The 25,347-nt window shown below is 48.4% G+C and overlaps 1 protein-coding gene across 3 annotated transcripts in view; it reads right to left on the reverse strand.

Annotated features, from left to right (window-relative positions):
- The window catches only part of Smoc1 (SPARC related modular calcium binding 1), a 156,406-nt gene that overhangs the window by 4,023 nt on the left and 127,036 nt on the right, over window positions 1-25,347 (reverse strand). For all 3 annotated transcript variants that reach the window (XM_026391087.2, XM_026391085.2, XM_026391084.2), the window contains exons 8-11: window positions 16,152-16,344; window positions 15,517-15,599; window positions 13,288-13,393; window positions 3,441-3,685 (exon numbers count right to left, since the gene is read on the reverse strand). In XM_026391087.2, coding sequence (XP_026246872.1) covers window positions 3,441-3,685; window positions 13,288-13,393; window positions 15,517-15,599; window positions 16,152-16,344 — 627 coding nt within the window. The remainder of the gene's footprint in view (window positions 1-3,440; window positions 3,686-13,287; window positions 13,394-15,516; window positions 15,600-16,151; window positions 16,345-25,347) is intronic.

Consider the following 25,347-nt stretch of genomic DNA (forward strand, 5'->3'; position numbering starts at 1 on the left):
GTTCCATCATTTGGAAAAGGCCAAGACAGAGGCCCAGCCCTCAGAATGTCTGGCTTCTTCATGCTGGGCAGAGAATTCAGCTCTATAATGAGAGATCTGGTTGGTGAAAATAGCCATGTTCAGGGGACATTTCCAAAGGTCCCTCAGACCCCAAAGTATACCGCCCCCAAGCCCAGCATCTGCTCCCTACCCCTCTTGTACCCACTCCTAGCATGCAAGCCCCTTTCGGCCCACCAGAGGGCACCACATGACACCATATGACAGGGGCAGGGGCTCCATTCCCTAGGATGGCTACAAACTATGGACCCAAGTGGCTTTTCTGCCACCCACAAGAGCAGCGGGACAGGAGAAGCTGGCTGCTGCCCCTAGGTGGGCTCCTCTAGTACTACTAATCTCTTTTGTGTGTTCACCATGTTCCAGGTGCCGTGCTGTTCCTCACACGCATTAACTTGTTATATCCTCACACCAAATCCATAAGGAGGATACTACTGTCTCCATTTTGCACATGAGGAAACTGAGGCTTAGAGAGTTTAGTTGACTTGCCAGAGATTACAGAGCTAGTTAAGTGGCAGAGCTGGGATTAAGAGCCAGACCTCCACTCCTCTCCTAGGCCTAAACAGTCATCCCTCCTCCTGTCTCCCTAGTGAATTGAGGAAGCAGAAAGATACATTGAGCCATGACAACCCAAAGCACCCTAAAGGCCTCTGTGGGCAAAGTTGTGAAGATGACTTGAAATTAAAACCCATCCCTGACTGAATCGGACCAGCACTCCCCTAAATACTGTGTTCTGGCCCAGAGTCTTCCCCGAATGTTCCTTCAGGTGCTAGGCATCAACAGGGACTGGGAGACGTCTGGTGCCTAGACAACCTTCTGAGGGTCCCCTGAGCTCTGGGCACCACATCAGGCCTTCCCTTGGCTTCTTCTCTGGTTGCACAGAAAAGAACTCCCAGCAAGAGAAGGACACCAAGAACAGAATCAGTCAACCTGGAGGTGCTCATGGGTCGACCTGGGGTACCACTAGTGCTGGACGGGGTCTTTCCAGCACTGGACTTCTGCCTGTGCTCTGTGAAATGAGCAGATCCTAAAGATGTCTGAGCATGAAAATGTCACAAGGAGCAACCCCTCTCCATCCATCCATTCATTTGACAAGGATTTAAGGAACTGCTACTAGGTGTCATAGGCTAGAGGTCAGGAACAGAAAGGACAAGAGTCCATAGCCACAAGGAAGGAATCATAAAAGTAAATTGCAACCCAGCGTGTTAAGTACTATTGGCAGAGGCAAGAATCTTACGAAGAGGAATATTAATATTGATCTTTTATTCTGTTCCTTCAATGTCTTGGGCCCTATGATACATGCTCTCACTTTGTCCCATTTAATGAGCACAACAGCCCTAAGAGGTAGATATTATCATTATTCCCATTTTACAGATGAAGAAACCAAAATGCAAAATGGTGGATTCATATACATTTGATAAAAGAACTGGTCCATGGCAAAGGCAGGATTGGAAACTCTCATGTTGTATTGTGACATGGAAAATTGGAGTACGGTGGAAACCAGAGAGCCATCTTCATCAGATAGAATGTGCCCAGAGGGAGGATGTCACAGGCCAGTCGGCCTCAGAACCAGAGCCAGAGCCCAGCTATGGAGGAGCAGGTCCCAAGACTGGGCTTCCTGTGGTAACCCAGGCCACTTTTGGGGTTTACATTGACAACCGAGGAACAAGAAGCAGCTCTTTTGTCTTCTTATGCTAAACTTTCCCTAAGTAATCTCAGCTTTTCCATTTCCCAAAAGTCTGTATCACCCAGATCTATCTTCAGTGCAGACCTTTCTCCTGCTCTATAGACCCACTCAGGCCTTAGGCGCATCCAACAGGATCTGTCCAAACCATACCCTCCTCCTACACCCACTTTCTCTGCCTTCCCTGTTGCCTATCTCAGTGAGCAGTCCCACCCTGCAGGTGCCCACACCGATTGTTGGCCTTGTGTCCACTCAGTCATCAGTCCACCCACTTCTCTTCACCCGCCCCCTGTGTTTTTCATAACGAGGTTCTCCATCACTTCTTGCCCAGACCATGCCACACCTCCTCTTGGGTGACCCTGCCTTTCTCATCTCCAATCCATTTCCCACAGTGCAGCCAGAATAAAATTTTAAAGCAAAACTGATTCTATAATTTCTCTGACTGAACCTCTTCCACAGTGCTGTGGTTTAGATGTGAGACAAAAAGCTCATGTGTGAGACAATGCAAGAAGGTTTAAAGGAGAAATGATGGGTTATGAGAGTCCTAATACTCTCAGTGGATTGACCCTCTGATGGGATTAACTGGGTGGTGGCTGAAGGTGGGTAGGGTGTGGCTGGAGGAGGTGGGTCCCTGGGGGCATGGCTTTGGGTTATAGATTTTATATCTGGTGAGTAGAGTCTCTCTCTGCCTCCTTATCATGTGAGCTGCTTCCCTCTACCATACTCTTCTACCATAATGTTGAGCCTCATCTCAAGCCCTGAGGAATGGAGTCAGCCTTCTATGGACTGAGACCTCTGAAACCAGGAGCCACCAAATAAATTTTTCCTACTCTAAAGTTGTTCTTGTCAGTTTTTCACAGCAGTGAAAAAGCTGACTAAAACAAACATCTTCCCACTACCCTTATAGCATCTTTCATGTGGATGAACGAACTTTCCAAACTACCTTGCCTCTTGTCTCCACTCCCTACAGTTGGTATGGTCTAATGGACTGAGTTCCAGCAAATGAAATATGAAAAGTAATGTATATGTCATTTCCAGGACTATCCCATGAAACTATCACATGCACTGCTCCATGTTTACTATATCTGGTTGACTGGGAATAGAGGTGACCTCCAGGGTGACCTTGGAAGCTACATGATAAAGATGGATACCAAAGTGACCCCAAGAGTCACTCTCAGCCTGGACTCTAGAGTGATTACATGAAGCAATCCCCACTCTAATCCCTCCTCCTACCACCACCCCCCAACACACACATACACACACACACACACACACACACACACCCCACAACTCGGAACCATGCTTCACAAGACACGGACGGACGGACAGACAAACAGAGACACACACACACACACACACACACACACACACACAATTTGGAACTATGCTTCTCAAGACAAAACATTTTCTAAGTGAACCACATGACATGTGGGCGTGCCTACTTGTTACTGCAGCCTGACCCAATCTAATACATTCTCAAAGCACTTACCACAATACACATGAATACTTAATATCTGTCTCCTCAGTAGACTATGTCAGGTTAGGGACCTAATTAGTCAATTCCACCCCAGTATCAATCATCTAGCATGAAGCACAGGATAAAACATCTTTGTTCAATAAATGAGTATCTGGGGTCCCTTGGGGTCCCTTATCTGCCTACAGCAAGAACCAGAAGACTAGGAGCCGAGGGGAGAGCACTCACCTTCTTTGCTGACACCCAGGCAACCCTTCAGCTCAGGCAGTGAGATGACCTTGTCCTTGTTCAGGTCACAGTAGTCGGTGAAACGCCGGGCGCATTTCTTGGGCTTGGCTTTCTTCTTCACGTAGCGCTTGAAGGGCTTCATCTCCCGCTTGTTGATGTCATTGCTGCTGTTGCTGTCCAGCTGACTGAAGTACCAGTGCACCACTCGCTCCTCCAGGGTATGGCTGGGGTCTGGCTCTGAGAACCTGGACACACCCCACCCCAGAGAACACCACTCAGGATCTTGTAGGAACACCAACCCCCTCCCCCCGTAGTTTTCTCCAAGATGGCCAGAAGCCAGGGCGCTTGCTGTGGTTTGAGTGTGCTTTGTCCCCGCCAAAACGCAGGTTGAAATTGGTTACCAACGTAGCTGTGTTGGGGGATAAAGGAGGGACCTTTAAAACCTAGAAGAGGGACCTTAAGAGCTCAAGGGACTGGGTTAGTTCTTGTGAGAATGGGTTAGTTCTCCCGAGGGGGGCTGTTCTATGCTTTATAACATGGGCCTGCTTCCATTAAGCTTTCCCCCACGAGTTGAAGTTGTATGAGGCCCTCACTAGAAGCCCAGAAGGTGCTAGCACCATGTTCTCGAACTTCCAGAGCCATGACCAAAATAAATCTGCTTCTTTATAAATTACCCAGTCTCAGGTATTATGTGATAGCATCAGATGGGCTGCCACAATCAGGTAGCCATGGCTCCTCCAAACCAAAGATCTCCCAGGGCTTCTCTTTCTAGGGCAGAATCAAGTCATCCTCTCCAGCTTGAGTTTCCAGAATGGACAATTCTTTTCCTAGGAGTCCCCAGGTAATAAGGTCCCCTCAACACATGAATCCATTCCACCCTTTACTATAGCTAGGATTTTCCTTATACGAGATGGATGTTCAAGACAAATTGGCTGGATTGATTCACCCAGCTAGGATACAAATTGTTCTCCTCCTGTTAGAAAAAAATGCTCTTCTCACATAAATTTTCCCGCTCTGACGTATGCAACTATGAGAACTGTTCCTCTGAGTATCCACCCACACCCAGTGTCAAGCCAGGTCTGAGAAGGTTCCCAAAGAGGGGGTATATCCCTAGCCTCAAGCTGCTCACTGTGTCCATGAGGCAGAGCCGAAATATGAAAATAAGCTGCAACAATTCAATGCCAAGTGTCCTGTTCCCATGGTCCATCACAGCTGAGTAGCAAGCACAACAGGAATTGAGACAAGGAGGCAAGGGGTAGAAACACAGAGACTCTAAAACCGGCGTCTCCCACAGTTGCTGAGGTGAGTCTCTGATTGGTCAGGAGGTCTGAGACCTCATGTTAACCAGCATTTCCAGGTGATTCTGCTGAGGAATAGGACAGGGTGACCAGGACACATCCTAGTATCCAAATGCACAGTAATGACCACATCTTGCACAGCCCATATATCTCTGGTGACCGTGAAGTTACAAGGCCTGTGTCTATGTGTAACTATATGCAATAGTCTACCCTTCTATTTTGTTTATTTATTCATACCCCCATCTTTTCCCCCAAAAAGAGTCAGGGTGAAAACAAATATTTATGATTTTTAAAGCCAATGATGGATCTATTCCAGAGGGGTTGGCTGGAGTCTCTCACCAGAAGAACAGAGACATACCAGTACCTTGGGTCCCGTTTCCAGAGCTTGACAGTGAGTTAATGTAGGCTGTCCTGTGTTCAGATGCCTGAGTAACTTGCCCTTGGAAAGGGGAATAAGGCTGAAGTTGAGAAATCCCTACACTCAAAATACTTAGTGTTCAGGGCACTGGAACACTATGTGATGGAGGGTTCACCGGGATCCCAAACCACAGGATCAGGGACTGCCAGTGACTCTGAAGCTGTAGATGGTAAGAAAAAGTGTTCAAGACACTTGTTGATGCTCTCTCCTCTCTGGGGCTTGTCAGGGTTTCCAGAAGGGAAGGGACCATTTCTGATCACTCTCATGTGAATCATCCAGCAAATCAAAATCACTCCTGCAAACACACACACACACACACACACACACACACACCTCCCAAGTGACCTCAAAGTTCAAGGAAAATGCAGTTTCTTTGTGGGAGGGGGCAGCTCGTCATTCCTGGTAGATGCCCATTCCTGATTCCTACTTAGGTGGATTTTGTCCTTGAGCAGGTCCTCTTGAGCATCCTGGTCTGATTCCAAGAGATCACAATTAACAATCTGCTGGCAGGACTTCACCTTGACACTGAGCTTAACCCAGGGAGTACCTGGGGAGGTGTGAGGAAGCCATGCAGAGCAGCCACCACCCTTGACTCTTGGGGACTCTGCTCCGGCTGCCATGGAAACCGGATGCGGGAGGTCTTTGAAGCAGGTATAAAATTATTCAATACAAAACTCAAGATTTTTTTTTTTCTGCCAACATTGTGGAGTTTTTATTCTTCCTCTACCTGCCCGCAATATGTACTCTCAAGATGGCCCCTGCAGTCTGCACCAGTGAGCAGGCAGAAAATTCTCTGTGAGGATACTCGGGGTGCAGGAATGGGAACACCCTACCTGCCTGGGTCTCCCCAGTGCCAGGGAGGATTCAGGCTGTGGAGGGCACTGTGGGACCCCTGAGGAATGCCCTCTCAGCAGCAGGCAGTCAGGACCTTCCCCCTCAGTCCCTCCTGCCAGGGAGCCATGAGAGCCCAAGGCAACAGCAGCTCTTCCTTTAACCTTTAGGCTCGGCATAGCGTAATGTCTACCTAGAGGCTGGAATAATAAAGCCTCAGTCGCTCAGACGGGAAGGGATGAGGTCATCCCACCCAGAGGCCCTGCCAGGGAAGGCTCGCTCCCTCCAACACGTGTTCCTGGGCTCCCGCCTGTCCAATTTTCAGCAACCCCATTGATAGAGTCCCACCCCCGCCCCCCACCTTCCTCCAGGCTGTCCTGCAGTAAGAAGCGGTTCTTCTTCCCAACCGCAGCCTCTAAGAGTTTCCTTCCATGCCAGAGTGATCAGCTGGCCCTTCCTGCTTCCTGTCCTGTCCTCTTCCTGGGAGACTATGGTACTGCTCTCCTCCCGCCCATCAGGAGCAGCCTGGGTGACTGCTGAGCAGCCCTGATGTCCCACTCTGGCCTACACCACCCATCCCGTGCTGGGCCCCTGACTGTGCGGCTAGGAGAGGCCCTCAGTGGCCCTGCCAAGCCATGACCCCATGGTCTGCCCTATAGGGCCTGAGGGTCCTGTCTCCATCCCCTTCCTTCCAGGCTAGCATGAGGCTCTGCTTCTGAACCCATTTGACCACCAGGCCCCCTCCTCAAGCAACAGAGCCCTCAGTCTACCTGTGAGGCTGGGTGGTGTTAGTGTCACACGTGGGAACCCAACACTTAGGTCAGGTCAAAGTTCAAGTGCTTTATACCAAGAACTTCTTAGCTTTGGGTCCATGTGGGGATCATGGGCCCATCTACGAACCTAAACAATATATATAGGCCTGTTTCTAGAAAAATGCCCCCCCACAGAGAAGTCTGCAGATTTTTAGAGGATTCATGGATTCCCCAATGCCCATCCAAAGTCCATGGGCTTTGTAAAGAACCCTCGGTCTAGAGGAATGGGAATTCCAGCCATGGCTCCAGAAGAATACGTAAGCAGGTCTCTTCAGGAGGAAGATGGAAACAAAAGACAGTACCTGGGAGGGGTTTGAACAAAAACATTTTTAAAAAAAGAAAAGAAAACTACTAAAGGCATCTGATTTAGAACTGTAAATCAAGTTCTGGCTTGACAATAGACGTAAGTCACCAACAAGGTTGACAGCAGGGTACCTACCATAGTTTATGCAAGCTCCCGCTAAGACTGAAATCTGTCAAGAATCCTGCCTCTGCTCACCTACCAGATTCTGAGATTTTTCCTGGACAAGGGCTGGATAAGGATGGGGTGGAAAGATCTCCCTAGATTCTCCAGAGTCTTTCAAGTCATTAGTGCTAGAGACCGTCCATCATAGACTCCCCACCATTTATACCCACTGATCAACCTAGCTTTTTCAATTTTCTGCAAGTATCCTTCTAAAACATCTGCAGCGGACACTCGCAGCTTTAGGGTGACACTGGCACTGGGTTAACAAAATGCGCAAGTTTCTTTGGCTGTGGTGTGGAAAATACACCTAAATGATACCAAATTTCAGATTTGGGAAGACCGTGGTTCAGGGCAACACCAGGGTCCACAGCCCCTGGGATGTTTTAGTGACTCCTAAAAGGGATGGGGTAACTCACTTGAGCCAGGTCCCTCCCTGAATAGCCCCACTGGGCCTTCTCCCACGTACGGGGTGGCAGAAGCTGCCCTCTCTCCCGCAGCACTTTCAGTTTTGTTTCTGCAGCCTCAGCCCTGCCAGGCCTTGGCTGCCACGCACAACTGAGGAGCCAGCCCCATTTACCACAACCTGCTCTGGCCAAGATCTGGGGCCCAGTTCTGCTGCCCTAAGCAATTTTCGAGAAGGTAAGGCAGAACGGCCAGGAGGCCCAGGCCAAGCCAAGCAGACCAACTGAGCCCCATCTGGAGTTGGGTCCAGGCCCCACCAGCTGTGCGGGTGGGACTGGGAAATGCCAAGTCAGCCACATTCCAGCCTCTTCCTTGCAGAAGCCATCAACAGGCAGCTGAACTGGCAGGGAGGATGAAGCCCAATAGAAGCAGTCTCTTCTTAGGGGGCCTTGGAGGGCCAGCAGGCTCATGCAGCCTGTCTCTGTTCCTCTCCAGGGTGACTATGCCTGGGTGGGGTAGAGCAAGGGTGGGTTCCCCTGCTCCAGGACACTCTGCCACCTGGGATCTCAGAAGTCTTCCTTTGGGACTAATAAAGGTTCAAGGGTGCCAAGGGAAGGTTGTTTGAAGGAGGGAGCTTTGCCTTCTGGAGTCCTAGTGGGGAGGGGTGGGTGGCAAGGGACTCACTCAGTCATTCAACAAGTGTTCATTGAGGATGGATGTCATCCAATGATATCTGCGGGCGCCCCTTCCCATGCACCAGCCACAGAAGTTTCCCCAAACACTCCATTCTACTTGGTCTATTTTTAAATGCGGGCGGCGCTGCTTTTCACCACTGAATCAGGCTAGGAGGCCAGAAAAGCAAGCTGACACCTCCCTTTCTCCCACTCCCTGTATCCACTGAGTCTTGAATGTTCTCGATTTCGTTGCAAAAGCTTTAGTTAGTCATGCCTCCCCCCCCCCCCACAGTCCTGCCCTCATAACTCTCTACTGACAACTGCTATAACCTTCCTGTCTCTTTTCTAACTCACTTCTAAATCCTGCTTGCAAAGCACCACTAGGATGATTATTCAAAAATGCCCATCTATTTCCATGGTCCCTGGCATGACTCACATAGCCCAGTACAACTAGGGCTCTGCCCAACTTCTGCAGCCTCATCTCCTGCCCGTTCCACACGCTGCCTCCCAAATAACCATGCTGCTTCTTACAATTCCATGTATCCCCTGTCATTCATCTCTTGCTACACATATGGTCCCCTCTTCTGCGTTGTCCTTACCCCTGGTCCATCCAGGCAAGAACGTTTCCCACTTACAAATGAGAATGTGGCTCAAATGCCACTTCCTATGTTTAGCCAAAATCACCATGACAGGTGGTAGCTGGGGGACAAGATGTCCTTTTTTCTACACTGCCCCAGTATCTTCCTGTCACTTCTTCCACTGTCTTCATCTGGGACTCTTTCCTGCTGGCCTCAGCTGGTGTCCAGTTTTAACTGCCAGACCCTGAGAGGATGCAGGAGGGACCAGATGTGGTTTCTTTAACCCCATGATTGCAACCCCAGCTCTGCCTAAATTCCAAACCCAAGGCCAAAACCCAGAAAGCAAATATTTCCTAATCTCTTAATCAGCCCTGTTCCAGTTGTGCATCTCAATCTCTACCTATCCCATGCTTCTCTCCTCTAGCAGAGAAGAGGAGTGACTGACCAGGGTCTGTCTATATAATGCCCAAGTCCCTCAGACCCAGGCAGGTGCTATAGAGCCCTGGTTACAAAGAAGGCCCACAGAGAACTGGATAGCTGCATCCAGTCTTACATTTCATCCTGCAGTAGTTGGTGGACCCTCAAGATCCATCCCTCCGTCTGTCTTTCTAGCTGTTCATTCATTGACACATATTACTGAGCACCTACGAGCACTAGGCACTATTCTAAGTGCTAGGAATAGAGTGGGGCGGGGGGGGAGGACAGCAAACACTCCTCTCTAGAACTGCAGTTTTCATTGGGTGGCGTGAAAGCCAGCAAAAAAAAAAAAAAAAAAAAAAAAAATCAGATAATGATAAGCACCAGGCTGAGAGTGCCAAAGTGGTGTAGGGACAGAGGATGACTGGACAGCTCCTTTGGACAGGGCAGTCTTCAGAAGGTGATGTTTAAATGGACACACAGGGGCCAGTCATGGGAAGAAGGACAATCCCACTCTAGACTGAAGGTCTGCTTGACCTGCCAAAAGAAGTGAGGAGGCTAAAACCTAGTGGTAGGAGGGAAGTAGTCCTGGAGGAGGGCCAGAGGCAGGCAGACCATCCTGCAGGGCCAGTTCAGGTCAGAGTTAGGGCTTATGGTATATGTAATGGGAAGTTCTGGGAGGGCTTTAAACCCAGAAACCTGTCACCCCTGGCCACCTACCTCCCTGTACAACTGCTTCTCCCTGCCTTTCTTGATTTCTAAACTACTTCTTGGTCCATCTTGTTTGTCTGTTGATTACAAGTCCAGCCTCAAGGTCACACAACTAGCAAAAGCAATTCAAACCTTTTTCGTGCCTATCGAAACCAAGCATAGTTAAGCTGACATGAGCTTCCAATGAAAAATGTGTTTTGGAAAGTTTTTTATTTTTTTTTTAACTTTTCCCAACTCTAAATTACACTTGAAAGTGGAGATAATAAAAAAAAAAAGAAAGAAAGAAAAGAAGAATCCTGTCTCTAAGGATCCACTGGTATTAAAACATTATATGTTTCAGTTTTTATTGTCTTTAAAAATCTCTTCTACCTGTGATTCGAGGGTAAGACACCAATTCCCATTTGCCCTGTATTCCCTTTCCTGTGACCAAGACCATCAGTGCCCAAGGGCTGTGGCTTCTGGGGAGGCCAATGGGGCAGAGCTTGAAGTCTTGTCTTAAAGCAGACCTGCTGGACAGTACCCCAGGCTGCTGGGCAGAGCCAGCAGCCAGCAGAGAACTAATGGGCGGGACCACCCAGACCTGGGAGAGTTTAAGCTCATGACTGCCCTTTTTTTTCTTTCTTTTTTTTTTCTTCTCTCTTCTAATGAACATAAATATAATAGCCCCCTTATGTGCAGGGGATACATCCCAAGCACCGTAGGGGACCCCTGAAACCACAGATAGTAAGGAGCCCTAGACTAGGTGTTTGTTTTTTTTTTTTTTTTAACATACACATCAACAATAAAGTCTAATTTATATATTAGGCACAGTGAGAGATTAGCAAACTAAAAATAAAATAGAACATGCATAACAGTATACTGTGAGAAAAGTTATTTAAAACTTATGAATAGTCTATATCGCTGGAACTTCCCATTTAATATTCACGTTGGAGCTGGTAATTGAAAACCTAGAAAGTGAAACCACAGATAAGACAGGCTACTATATCTCTCGCTTGTTTTTGCATGAAACAACAAGTGTATTTCCGTACTTTAAACAGAAAACCTAAAGGCAGACAATACCGCCTTTTCAAAACCCACACCCCTCCCGCCTTCTTGGCAATCAGGGTGCGTCCTCTGAGCCTTAGATACTGAATTATTGAGCATGGGCGGCCTCGGGGAAGCGCCCATCTGTGGGCCTGTCAGATGCTGTCTCCATGTTCTCAGATTCTGCTGTTCTCCTCCTAGGGGAGGCCTGGCCCACATCCCCAGGGTGAGTGGAGACAAAGCCACAGCCAGAGACCAGCTCAGAGCTCACAGGAGCACAGGGTGCCCCACAAGCACTTCCCAAGAGTGACAACCTGTGCATTTGCTTGTTCCCGCCTCCACTTTCCTCTTTATTTTTAAATTTTATTTTATCATAGAACACTTACCACAAGATCTGTCCTCTTAACCAAAATTTAAGTGCATAACTCAGTTCTGTTAACTAGAAGGACGATGCTATAAAGCGTATTCCTAGAATTAATTCATCTTGCTTGGCTGAAACTTGATACCCTTTGATTAAAATCTCCCCATTTCTCTCTCCCCATGGCCCTTGGCAAATACCATTCTACTCTTCTGACTCGGTAGGACTATTTCAGATGGCTCCTGTGAATGGGCTGCTTCTGTGACTTGCTTATTCCCCTTCGCATAATTTCCTCAATGTAACAGGATTTTTTTTTTTAAAGACTAATTAATAGTCCAATCTATGCACATACCACATTTTGTTTATCTGTTTGCCTCTGGGCGGCATTAGCTTGTTTGTGGCCATCATTTTGATGCGTCATAAAATTGGGTATTCATGGCTGCCATCGACTCCTTCAGGAGGCGGAACCATTGATGGCTATGCATGCAGTCCTCTATCTGTATTCTAAATACATCCTAAATATCCCTGCTCATCATCACTTCCATACATGCCCATTCCACAGGGCCTAAGGGCCTAGGCCCGTCCTCTAGTGTCACTCCTTACCATCCCAGCAGCTCCACTTCTGAGAAGAAGCTGGGAACCAGCTCCCATCCTTGATGGACCATGTAAGCTCAGAAGCAGGCTGCCAAGCCCATGGTACCTCTTCTGCTGTTGTAAGGAGGCTCAACATCTCGGTTCTCCCTTCCTTTGCTACCCTCTGGCCCCTACTGTGCCTCCTGCTCTGGCTGCATAACTGGAAGTTTTACTTTGCATGTCTCACAGGTCCTTTGGAATCTGGTTTCTTTCTTCATCTTCCATCTTACCCTGGTCACTCTTTCCTCCTCCTTTTCCAACTCCTCCTCCTCCTCCTCCTCCACCACCACCACCACCTGGGGCCAGCCATCATGAACTGTAGACATATACTTTACTGGAGTCACAATATTCTTTTCCTGTTTCCTAGAATGGCTTTCTCCCTCCTTTGACTGGCTACGTCCTACCTGTCCTTCAAAACAGCTCAGCGATCGCCTCCTCCAGGAAGCCTGCTCTGACTCCTTCAAGCTGAGTTAGACAACCCTTCTCCATGTAGCACTTACCCCATGGTTTGTCAGCCTCTGTCTATGGTCGAGCATCCCTACCTGGCTGCATTCTTTGAGGGCAGGGACCTGCCTCCATGTTCCTGGAGACTTAGTCCCTAGCCCAGGGTTTACCATGTCATGTGTGCTCAAAAAGGCCTTCAGGGGAAGCATGGATGTGTGTTCTGGTCTACTGACTCTGTGGGCGCACTGGGTGCCCCAGGGCTGCTGGTTAACTAGGCCTCCCGTCAGCACTGCCACAGCACCATATTACCTCCTGGACCAAGTGGGATGAGGCTATGGGAGTAGCCACTTCCACTGCCCAGAGTTCCCTGGAATGCAATGGATCCTGCCTTCTCAGAGAAAAACAAGGTCACAAAGTACTTTGTGCTCCTTCTCTGCCCGCCTGGAGCTCCCTGTTCTCCTCAGGAGTCCAGTACTCTTCCTGTCATTTAAGACTCTCACTCTTTGGCTTCCCCTTCGAGATTAAATAGCTAGAAGTTTCCAGACAACCCTGTAAACTCGATAACTAAAAGCCAGAGACGCACAGCTCAAAATAGGGATGATTGAAGGGCAGGGAGATTTGGGGCAGAAAGTGGGAAAAGTCAGGGACATATGGTTTCAGGAAGAAGATAGGTTTCCAATCCCTTCTCTGCCCATCTTCCCGCCCTTCCAGCCTCCCACGGCATCTGGAGAGTCCTAGGCCCCACACTCCCTATTGGGCCTGAGTCCTGCTCACATTCTCACCTCCCACCTCCAGTGGGTGCTGCTGAGTTAATGGCCTGAACCATGTCGGTGGTGAGGGCATCCAGGAGGCTGGTGATGAATTCCATTTTCTTCTCTTCTGGACAACCTAAAAGATAAAGTGAGATGTGAAGGCAGATGCCAGGTAAGTAATCAAGTAAAACAGCTTCCCCCACTACCATCCTTTCCCAAACTTTGTGAAGTCCTTATTGTCCAGCCAAATCCACTTGGGGATGTGTTTACTGCTCAGCTGATTCTCATAAACCTCCATCATTTACTCACAATCCACAGGGACAATAATGCTTTCAATGATCACGCCATCACTAACCCAGGCACTGCGTTAAATTCTAGGGAGACAAAGCAAAGGATCCTCATGCTCATGGAACTCACAAAATACTGAGCTGATATAGTCAAGCCAAGGGCCAGGCAGTCATTCCTAAAATAGTAAAAACGCTGCTCCAGGGGGTAAGGACCAGATGCTGTGGGAGCAGGAGGAGAGAGAAGCCCTATGGGTCCCAGTTGACTTAAGTCCCCAATTGTTTTATCTATCCAAGAACCTCCTCCTTTTTCTCACTTTCCTCCTCAACCAGCTGAGATTCTATCATAGACTCACCTTGTAAATACTCCCCTCGTATTCCTGCCAAACCCCAGGGCAGGTGGGGTGTGCTCCCAAGTATGGCTGGGCCACATCAACACCCACTAGCAGGGGACTACTGGGAGAAACACCATCATACAACTGCAGAGGTGGGAGTCCCTATAAGTGTTCGCCAGCACCCAATGGGCCCTCCACATAGCCACAGCCCCTCTCTCTGCAGCAACTACTTCCTCTCTCTCCAAACCCACCAGGTCTTGGGTTAACTGCTACTTCTCAGAGCATCTGAGCTCCCCCTGACATTCTCATAGCATCTTGTTCTTTTCCTGCATGATTACTACCGATGCATGCCGTCCTTCAGCTGTACGCAATCTGTCTCTTCCATTCTCTAAGCCTCCTGTCAATTTTGAACACTAGATTATATCTGGTGCCTGGCACAAAGTAGAATCCCAATTCTCTTATGTTGAGGGAATGGCCAGGAGGCATCTCGGCCTCCATGACTCCACTTTGGTGACAAAGTGATTTCTATAAACTTCATGTGGGAAGCTCCCGACTTTCAGGACTTTTCTGCTTTCAGTTCTTACTCTGGAGTCCCAATGGGTCAGGGGAAGGTGGCCCCAGTTCCACCAGCACCGACATGCCTTTGTGCTAAGTAAAAACTATGGGATTCCAAAGCCCAGATCTTTGCAATCGTAATGTAACTCACAATCAGAAGTCACTATGAATAAGCAGAAACCCAGGACAGCAGCCCCTTCAGGGTCCTGAGCCACTGTCTGTCTTTCACCCACCACAACCTCCCCACCATAGCCATCCTGTGTCCCCAGGGATCATCATGAAAGCACATTGCAAGGTAGCTGACAGGTGCTGTCCAGACTGCTCTAGAGAGCCCCTCCCTGTAAGCCATCTTCTCTTCAAGGCCCTGGGAAAAAATAGTTCACAGCCTGTAAAACATTGCCCCTAGTCACACTAGGTTAGAGAATGGACTGTGGAATCCCAGGGATAGGATTTTAACTCAAGGGCCACATTTTAAAGACACAGGAGCAAGAGCAAGGAGAAAAAGCAATGTATTCAAGACACAGGACTAATTAGAGACCGATCCCAGACTGGGGTGAGATTCCACAGCTCCTGGCTCCTGGCTCCTGGCTCTGTGCCCCAGCGATGTACCAGATGAACATCTCCTGTGCTGCAGAACAGAAGGGGAAACACAGAGGAGGAGCTGCGTGTGCATGCTGAGGGGTGGAAGAACAGAAAAGAGAGCCAGGCACAGGGGTGCACACCTATAATCCCAGTGATTGGGCGGCTGAAGAAGGAAAATTGCAAGTTCACTGCCAGCCTCAGCAACTTAGTGAGGTGCTAGGTAACTTAGCGAGACCCTGTCTCAAAATAAAAAACAGAAAGGACTGGGGATGTGGCTCAGCAGTTATGCACCCCTAGAAGGAAGGAAGGAAGGAAGGAAGGAAGGAAGGAAGGAAGGAAGGAAGGAAGGGAGGGAGGGAGGGAGGGAGGGAGGGAGGGAGGGAGGGAAGGAGGGAAGGGGAGGGGAGGGGAGGGAGAGAGGAGGAGGAGGGGAGGGGAGGGGAGGGGAGGGAAAAGAAAAGAAAGGAAAGAGGCGAAGGTGCCAGCAGGGCAGCACTTCCTACCTGGCAACTCCCTGTCCTTGAAGGGGTCCTCCATCTTTGCACTCTTGGCTCTGGCGTCACTCTCACAGTTGGGCATCACATAGCTGGGAAGGGAGAAAGGTGGGAGGTTTGGAGAGGTTGGCAACAGAGAATACTTCAGCCACTATTGCCCAGCAAAGATTTGTGTTGTCACCAAGCCTAGAGCCCTCAGGGTTAGCAGCAAAATGTCTCCTGTACGTGAAGCCCCTACAAGGCCATCCAGCATAAATGTTCCCACTGACACATTTCAGATAAGTTTCTTTTTAGCCATTCAAGCATAATAACAGGGCCACCCTAGATCTGCACACAGGATCTTTTTTGATCCATAGAACCTGTTAACTCTGACAACATACTGATCTCATCAGGCAACTGAGACCATGTAGGTTAATACTCTTCCAAGTTCCACAGATAGAAAGAACCAGCTCTGTGACCAGAATCTAGGTCCAGGATCTTTCTAAGGGGATCTCATCTGCTCACGAATAGAAAAGCGGGTCTCCTAGTGACCTGACTCCCACCTAACTAGGGCAGTCAAGCTGAGAAACGCTAACAGAACCAGAAGCTGGTCCTCTTATCCCAGGACCCAGTTCAGGTACGACACAGGCTGTGGGCAGGCTTACCGTGTGGAGGTCCCAGGCAGCGGGCGCCCCGTGTCCACCAGCACACACCAGCAGTAGCCAGTGGACTGGTGGCACTGCACTGGCTTATAGAGCCCCCCAGGGGCACATTCAGGGATGACAATGCCCTCACGGGGATTCTGCCGGGCCTCTTCCAGGGCGCTCTGTCTCTCCTGGTCACATGAGTGGACTTTCTCTGTAAGAGAAGAAGCAGCCTCTGTGACTATAACTTCTATGCCTGGCATCCAAAGTCAAGAGCAATGACCAGGCCTGGCCCCAAGGAACTGATGGTCCAGATACTGAAGCATTACAGACAGCTGTGCCTCCCATGCCAGCCTGTGGTGAGGGGCTGGGAAGCCCAGAACAGCCCTGTGGTCATCTCCACTGCCAGGGTTCATCACCATTCCCACCAAACAGCGTCTGCTGCAGCTAGGAGCCAGCCACGGACTCCTTCTCAGAGCAGCAGTTTGCCCTGGGGCTGGAATTTCCTCACTGTTTTCAGAGTGATTCCTGCTGATGTACTGTCTACTGGCCGCAGGAGAGGCAGGCGCAGGAGCCAGGCTGCCCTGTGAGCCGACGCAGGGATGTCGTGTGTAGGTAGACGCCAAGCCCAGACACAGCAGGACAGAGCACGAGCCACCAGCCTCATGCAAAGTGATGCTCACCACCCAAGAAGAACAGACACAAGAGCCAAGTTCAGCTCCTTCCCATCCTCCAACAGGCTGGACAAAGTAGGCTTGCATTGATTACTCAATACGGCTTCTGTCCAGTGGGAGAGAAAACAGGCCTGGCAGGAAGGTGTCTGTGCTCATCGGTATCAGGAACAAGTCAACATGTCTGAACATCCAAACTGGGTTGGCCCAGGCAGAGACAGTGTAAGTTCCCTGCACCAGGAATAGAGCCTCCCACCTGCACGGCCCTTACCTGAAAATTCTACCCTGTCCACAAGCCTGGCTTCCCTTGCTGTTTTTTGTGTTTGCTTTTGTTTTTGTTTTAATTTTTAAAAATAAATAGTGTTGGGTTTCTTTCCTTATTATAAAGAAAACTTTAAAAAGAAAAAAAATTAAACAACCCCATAACCTCACCAAAGTTAACCCCTCCACCTTCCTTAGATCTTCTGTTTTAGTACACAAATATAAGCAAATTCGGACGCACAACACACACATCTACATTTTTTTTAAACAAACGAGGATTGCATTATTAACCTGTACTAAAACCTAATTTTTTTTTATTTACCTATTTATTTCCTGATTTTATGATTACTTTTTTTTCATTATTCTATCTTTCCTCTTGAAGAAGTTGATAGGAACATAGTCTTGGGCATCCCTTGTAATTTTTGTATGCTTACAAAATGCCATTCTTAGAGTGGGAACTTGACATCAGGAACCTAGAGAGCCATGTCACTCACTAAACACAGAGAAAATGATCAAAATAACAGAGATGATACCCCAAAGAAGCCAAAGCCCTCAAAATAATGGTTCCATTGATGACACACATACATGTGAAGCACAAATACATCACAGGTGTACAAGAGACCCAAAACTCAACACTAACTTAAAGAAGTTAGATGATGGACCGGGCGCAGTGGCACATACCTGTAATCCCACTACTCAGGAGGCTGAGGCAGGAGGATCACAAGTTAAAGCCAGCCTCAGCAAACTCCATGAGACCCTGTCTCTAAATAAAATACAAAATAGGGCTGGGGATGTGGCTCAGTGGTTGAGTGCCCCTGAGTTCCATCCCTGGTACCCCACCCACCATCGCCAGACAAGGAAGTTAGGTGATGGGAAACTGTCCTCGGTCTCACTGGCAGGGAATATGCTGATGAATAACAATAGTCTAGTAATTCTCTCTGCAGGTAAGGGGACTACTTCCTTGGGGCCTAAAAATATCTGATGGAAAAGAGTCAGGGATGGAGATTATATTTTATAGAGAGACAGTCTATTCACTATAGAAATGTAATTTTTAACTTGGAAAGTGAAAAAATAACCATTGTTTCCATAATGCAAACTCAGCAAAGCTAAAGAGACTCTCCTTGGCAGGACAAGGTATAGGTTAAAGCAACTGATGAACATCAGACTAGGGATCCTGCCCCAGTCATAACCACCACCAGAGCAGCATCTGGAGGCAGCTTAGGAAAGAGACCAAAGCAGAATGGGGAAAGGGGGCCTGGGGAAACCTGGCACAAGGACCAGGCACTCTGACTTCAGCCTCTGGCTGGGAAGGCATCAGGGCAACTTCACAGGAGGATTGCAATAGCTCCCTCCGCCCCAGTGTGGTAGCCTTACTTTCCTGCCTCATATTTCATGCCATGAAAGAGGCGACAGTGAAGCACAGGCAGAGGAAAACAGCTTTTTGCTGGCACCACGTTCCTACAACAGCCTCTGACAGAGGCTTTAAATTAAGGCCCTCCAGGCCAACCATCTGAGCCATAAATCAGACACAGGGAGACACGGGGAGGGGAGGAGGGAACTCCCTCCCCCACAACTGCGGGGACAGCATGAGTAATGAACCTGACTAAACACCACTGGGGGTCCCGGAGCCTGTGGCAATGTGGGCAGGGGCCAGGTAGGAAGAGGTGCCATCAGTGGTGTGGGCCCTGTGTGGATTTCTGGAGGTCTTTGAAGGCTGTTCAGAAATGTGTATAGTCAGCTTCTGGAAAGTTCTACAGAAAATAAAATCATAAATGATAAAACTCAGTAATCTAGAAAAATGGAGAGTAGCATGGAATGAAGGCGAAGACTAAACACAGGGCTTATTACTTTATTACCCTGTTATTCATCATTCATTTATTTATTTATTACAGTCCCTGTATGTCCAGGTGCCCTCTTAGAAGAAGACAAGGGTGGTTCATCATAATAGCACCGAACCATTTGTGAAGAGTACGCCATGTGTCTCCCATAAAGAAAAACTCCCCTTTAAAATCACCTTTACAACTAATAACATTAAAAGCTAATATTCATTGAGTAAAATGTGCCAGGCAATAGGCTAAAGATTTTACTTCCTAATCTCTCGGCCTGCCTGAGGTGGGGACCATTATGATGCCCACTTGGGAAACGAGGAAGATGAATTTTAGAGATCATGCATTTTCCCAAATTCACTCTGCAGGAGAGAAAAAGCAGCGTGCTGGGAATCCAGTCAAGGAGGACAGTGAAGCCCACCTTGCTAACCTCAAGGCGGTATTGCCTCTAACCACTTGCCATGGGAAGAAAATACATTCATTTTCACAGTGAGCTTTCCCAGGTCAGTACTTTGCAGATTACCTCAATTCTGCTGCATTCTTCTGAATTGACCATATTTTCTCAACTTAAGCACACTACAAAATCTTGTACCTGAGTATTTTTCCTCTATGCCTCCAAAGTAGAAAACTCAAAAACCCAATTGGTAACTTGCCGGCCAGTACAGAACTATAAAATGAACACCAGCAGCTAACATTTACCATGAGCCAGACTTGATACTGGGCGCTCTGCTTCTATTAATCCACGTCCCGCTCCTCCCCTGAGGGAAGGATGCAGGAATTTGATCAAGACCACACAACTAGGAGGTGGCAGAATGGGGACTCCAGTTTGGCTACATCCTTCACCTCTTGCAATGACATCATTCACAGCCATAGGCTAATCTGATGTTTAATCTAACCTACATTTTTCTTTTACTCAGTATATGTAGTAGATTGTTACAAAACAGTCTTCAGTGACTGTGCCTCCCCCTCTTCATGCCTATTATGATTCAGACAGAGGTGTCCCCAAAATCTCATGTGTGCAACAATGCAAGAAAAATCTGGTGAAATGATTGGGTTATGAGAGCTTTAACCTACTCAGTGCATTAATCCACTGAGAGGGATTAACTGGGTGGTACCTGCAGGCAGGTGGGGAGTGGCCAGAGGAGGTAGGTCACTGGGGACGTGCCTTGGGGGTTTATATTTTGTCCCTGGTGAGCACAGCTCTGCTTCCCTATTGCCTTCCTCCATGAATTGCTGCCTCACATAAGGTCCAGAGCTATAGAGTTTGCTGTTTGTGAACTGAGAACTCTGAAAGTGCAAGTACCAAATAAACCTTTCCTCCCTGGGTCTTTTGGTCACAGTGATGAAAACAACCAAAACGGTGCCTTTTTATAGACCCATTTATACGGACCATGACTGGCTTTGGCCAGGAATGTCACAGTGATGATGCTGGAGGACCAGGGAGACCTTTGAGGATTTGCAGCTTCCCCTGTCACTTCCTTGGAAGAGGCCCTGAGGCCACCATGTAAGGAAACTGGTCTAGCCTCCTGGAGAAGAGAGGGCACAGAGAAGAGAAGCAGTTTAACCGTAGCCAGCACCAACTGCCTGACATGGGAGAGGCCATCAGGGATGTTTTGCTCTGCTGACCCTCCACCTGGATGAGACCACGAGGGCATTTAAGTAAAACCAGTTAAAGAACCACTGGGCCAACCCAGAGGCAGATTAGCAAGAATAAATTATCCTATGGTAAGTCAATAAATTTGGAGGTGGTTGATGACATAGTAATAGACAACTGAAACATCTAGACCTGCTCAATTCTTGATCAATTTATTACATAAGTACTTCTGCAGACCCTGAAAGTCCTTCCATCAACCAACCAATCAATCATCAAATTATTCCTGCAGTGCTTCTCCATCCAAATGCTAATAAGCAAGTAACAAGGGGTAGAGGATCATTCCGGATCTGAGAAGCCAGAAGCCAGCCCATCCTGGGGCCACGGTTACCCTCTGCCCTTCTCCGTTACCTCCCAAAGGAATCTTAAAATTCACAACTCTCAGTTTTCCTAAAAGTCACCTTCCAGAAGGCAAGACAGGGTCTCTTCACCACCATCTATTCAAAGAGGGCAGAGTCTCCCAAAGTAGGCACCCACTGTTCTCAAACACTCTGTCTCTGCCTAGGAAAGTTCAGGGAAGGACGACAAGATGAGAAGGTCTGCCCAGTCACTATGGGAATGGGCCAGGACCTTCTGCACACACTCGGAAGACATAATAAACAGCAGGGAAGAGGAACCGGGGCTGGCCAGGGGGCAGGGGAATCCATGACACACACACCTACACACTCACACAGGCCTACCCTTTATAATCTCATCCCTGGGACGGTGCAGAGAAAAAGTGAGAGCCTGGTCACCCCCTGCGTGACAGAGAGTGACTAAAGCCTCACTCGCCAACTTCGGCTGCTAAAGAAGACACAGAACAGAGAAACACCCTGTGGAGAAGTGCAGCCAAGTCCAGCCCCTCCTCCAGCACTCTGAAGCAGGCCCAGGAGTGGACAGAGCAGGAGACGGGGAGGAAAGGCCAGGTCGAACCAGGTCGTAAGCCCTGTCTGAAGGCCCAGGGCCCGACCCTTAGGTGTCCCGCCAAGCAGGGATAAGCAGGGAGAAGAGCTCTGTCTGTGTGCGGCCCACGCCTCTCAGTTACCATGGTAATTAGGAGTGAAGGAGGACACGGAGAACCTAAATCCTCAGCTAAGCCCCAGTCTTGATTTTAGCCCAGAGTTTACCCTTTTCTCTTGGGAACCTTTTCTCTTTCATCATCTTTTTTCTTCTTTACTTTTTTTCTTTTAAAGCAAAAATGGCCAACAAATGTAAATATTATAAGTTATATGAGTTTCAACCTTTTGGGTCTTCTTTCCGGTTGCTGCCTTCCGGAGGAGGACATGCTAAAAGAAGGTACAGAGAGGAAAGCTGAAATCCTGGGTAATCCAACACCCAAGTACCCTCAAGGTACCGTCAGCAGTGAGGGGTGAGCCAGCCACATTGTGAACTCTTTAACAAATGAAAATGGGAATCTCACCGTGGCAGAGGCAATGGGAGACATGGGTGGTGAGAGAAGGCAACGGTGAGACCCTTGTCACTCAAGGTTCTCCAGAGAAAGAAATCCAGTAGGAGAGAGAGAGAGAGAGAGAGAGAGAGAGAGAGAGAGAGAGAGAGAGAGAGAGAGAAATTTTAAGGAGTTGGCTGCAGGGACTGGCAAGTCTATAATACGCAGGCAGGTCAATAGGCTAGAAATTTAGGTAAGAGTGATGGACAGTCTTGAGTACAAAAGCAAAAGGTCAAGTCCACAGGTTGGACACTCAGGCAGGACTTCTATGTTAGCCTTGAGAGAAGATCCCTTTTTTCTTTGAAAAAACCTCAGACTCTGCTCTTCAGACCGAGCCAGGTGTGATGGTGCACGTCTATAATCCCAGCAACTTGGGGGACTGAGGCAGGACGATTGCAAGTTTGAGGCCAGCCTCAGCAATTTGCGAGGCCTTGCCTCAAAATAAAAAACAAAAAGGGCTTGGGATACAGCTCAGTGGTAACCTGCCTGCCCTCCCCACCCCCCTTAAATCCACCCCCCTAAAAGACACTTTCAAAACTGATTGGATAAGGCCCACCCACATCATGGAGGGTAATTTAATTAAAGTCAATTGACTATAAATGTTCACTATATCTACAAAATATCTCTGCAGCAACATCTAGACAGTGTTGTTGTTGTTTTTTTTTTTTTTTAAAGAAAGAGAGAGAGAGAATTTTTTAGTATTTATTTTTTAGTTTTCGGCAGACACAACATCTTTGTTTGTATGTGGTGTTGAGGATCAGCCCGGGCCGCATGCATGCCAGGTGAGCATGCTACCGCTTGAGCCACATCCCCAGCCCCTAGACAGTATTTGACCAAACAATGGGACCCAGTTGCCCAGCCAAGTGGACATAGAGAACAAGACATCAAGGTCCACAGGAAAGATGAGTGTGAGGAGAAAAGCCAAATCTTACATAGAACCACACACAGAAGAACTGAGGAGTTCCAGGCCTCCAAGACCTGAGCTGGGCAGACACCTGGATCAAGGGTTCTGTCCACCAGAGAAAGAGCCAGGGGCTCTGCTCTAGGAGGGTCTGTTGGTATGGCAGCTACTCAAGTCATCCTGACATAGTTGCTTACACGACAGAAAAGGAGTGGAAAGCTGACACTGAACTGAGAAAGAAGGACCTAAAGAAAGATGAGGGCTCAAGCGGAGGATCCTGAGAAGGTCTGGGACCAGGCTGTGCGTGGGTGTGGCCTTGTGCTGGTGCCCTGAAGGGGCTGGAAATGTTCCATTAAAAATCAAGCAGAAAGACCTAACCCTAACAGTTTAACCTACCCTCACCAAAGGCCTTTCTCCATCCCTGAAGCTTGCCCTGAGGGTCTCATCCTGGCGGAAGGTGTTATGGTTTAGATGTGAGGTGTCCCCCAAAAACTCCCGTGTGGGGCAATGCAAAGAGGTTCAGAGGAGAAATGACTGGGGTGTGGGAGTCTTAATCCAATCAGTGATTTAATCCTTTGATAGGGATTAACTGAGTGGTAATGAAGTGATAGGGTGTGGCTGGAGGAGGTAGAGAGTGGGGTGTGGCTTTGGGTATATATATTTGTATCTGGCGAGTGGAGCCTGTTTCCTGATCACCATGATGTGAGCTGCTTTGTCCACCACCCTCTACTGCCATAATGTCCAGGCTTACCTTGAGCTGTGAGGAATAGACCCAGCCTTCTATGGACAAGACCTCTGAAACCGTGAGCCCTCAAATAAACTCTTCCCCCTCTACAGTTTTGCTGGCCAGATCCTTTAGTCACAGCATTGAGAAAGCTGACTAAAACAGAAGGTTAAGGAGTACACAGTCCCTGAAGAGTCTCTGCCCGTCCCGTGACCTAGCCCTTGGTATCCTGACCCCACAAGTCTGCAAACTTCTGACAGCAAGGACTGTGGCATCCTTCCCAATTTTCACCAACCCCCATCCCTGGCACCAGCTCCTCACTCAGAAGAGAACCATGGAGTCTTAGGGATCAAGAATTCAGGAAGAGTATTTAGTCCAAGAAGTTCGTTCTAGTCTGATGCTCCAGAGATGGGGCCATCCACTGTGGAATAAATGCCAAACGTTGGGGATCAGACCGCAGGGGCTGAAAAAAGAATATCTGCCCCTTGACTCATCCTGGGAAATGAGACACTCAGCCCTCAGACTTGATTTTCTTAGGGGGTGGGAGGGGGGAGGACATCAATAAAAGGCTACCCAGCCTGAAAAATGAGAGACGCTTACTTATGTTTCATTGCAAAAGGAATGATCCTGCCAGGCCAAGAATATGAAGGAAAACACTAATGTCATGTCACCTCCAGTGACCCTGAAACCCTTCAAATACCTCCCGCCCACCTCGCCTCTTATCAAAAATGAATAAAATGCTGGAAGATAACCCAAAATAACAAACCATGCATTCAAAATAACCTTTCCAAATCACAACATGTAATGCCAGAGGCGTAAGGAACCATGCACCTCCTGCCTCAGGACTCTCCAGGTCCACATGAATATGTGGACAGGTGGTGTCACCACCGCCCCCAAATTTCTGGGTGGCTGAAAACTTGGTAGAAGAAGGAACTGCAGAAGCAAAAGGAGGGAAGGTGGAGCCAGATTTTAAGGCTTTGACTTTGCTGCTCGGGAAGCGTAAGCACTGGGGCTGGAGATGTGGTACTCGGGAGAGAGGCCCTGCTGGAGTCCGTGATCTCTGAGAGTGATTTATGGGGCATCACTGAGCAGGCCCTTTCTGTTTATTTAGCCACATGGGGTTTTAGCACCTATGGTTTCAAGCCAACTATGTGAAGAAGTTATTTTTCTTACTTGTGGACTTAGCATTTTTTCACAGGAGGGGCTAAGTGGCCTCCGGAGGATCATTTTTCCAAGCACCATTTGCTGGGCTGGCCCTGCCCTTCCACCATGGGCTTTCCATCACCCATGTCACTGAATGCCACTTGGCCCGAGCTAATTCCCAAGCTTCAACATCCATGTGACTTAGAGTTACCCAGGGGTTCTCACAACCCCTGAAGAAGAGGAGAGCCCATGAAACCACCGCTCAGGGCTCCCTTCAGAACAGAGGGCAGACAACTGACTGAGAAAGGGAGCTGCCAGGGAAGGAAGCAAGTCACAGGCAAACAGAATAAAGTCAGTCCCTGGAATTGTGTTCAGGTGTGTATGGGGGTAGAGCTGGGAGTGGGGAGAACAGAAAGAAAATTTGCACCAATTTTTAAAATGAAAAAGCTCTTTTCTCCACAGAGTATGCAGTGAAAGGAAGTGACAATGACAACATCATTGTCCAATCAAAAGCTACAGAGGGACCTTGGAGAAGACTCCTGGACCAAGCACCTATTCTGATTAGCCAGCCAGCCAAGAGAAGAGTCATCTCTGGCTCCACCCCACATGGGGAA

This window comes from Urocitellus parryii, chromosome 6 (assembly GCF_045843805.1).
Source record: "Urocitellus parryii isolate mUroPar1 chromosome 6, mUroPar1.hap1, whole genome shotgun sequence".
NCBI classification, from domain to species: domain Eukaryota; kingdom Metazoa; phylum Chordata; class Mammalia; order Rodentia; family Sciuridae; genus Urocitellus; species Urocitellus parryii.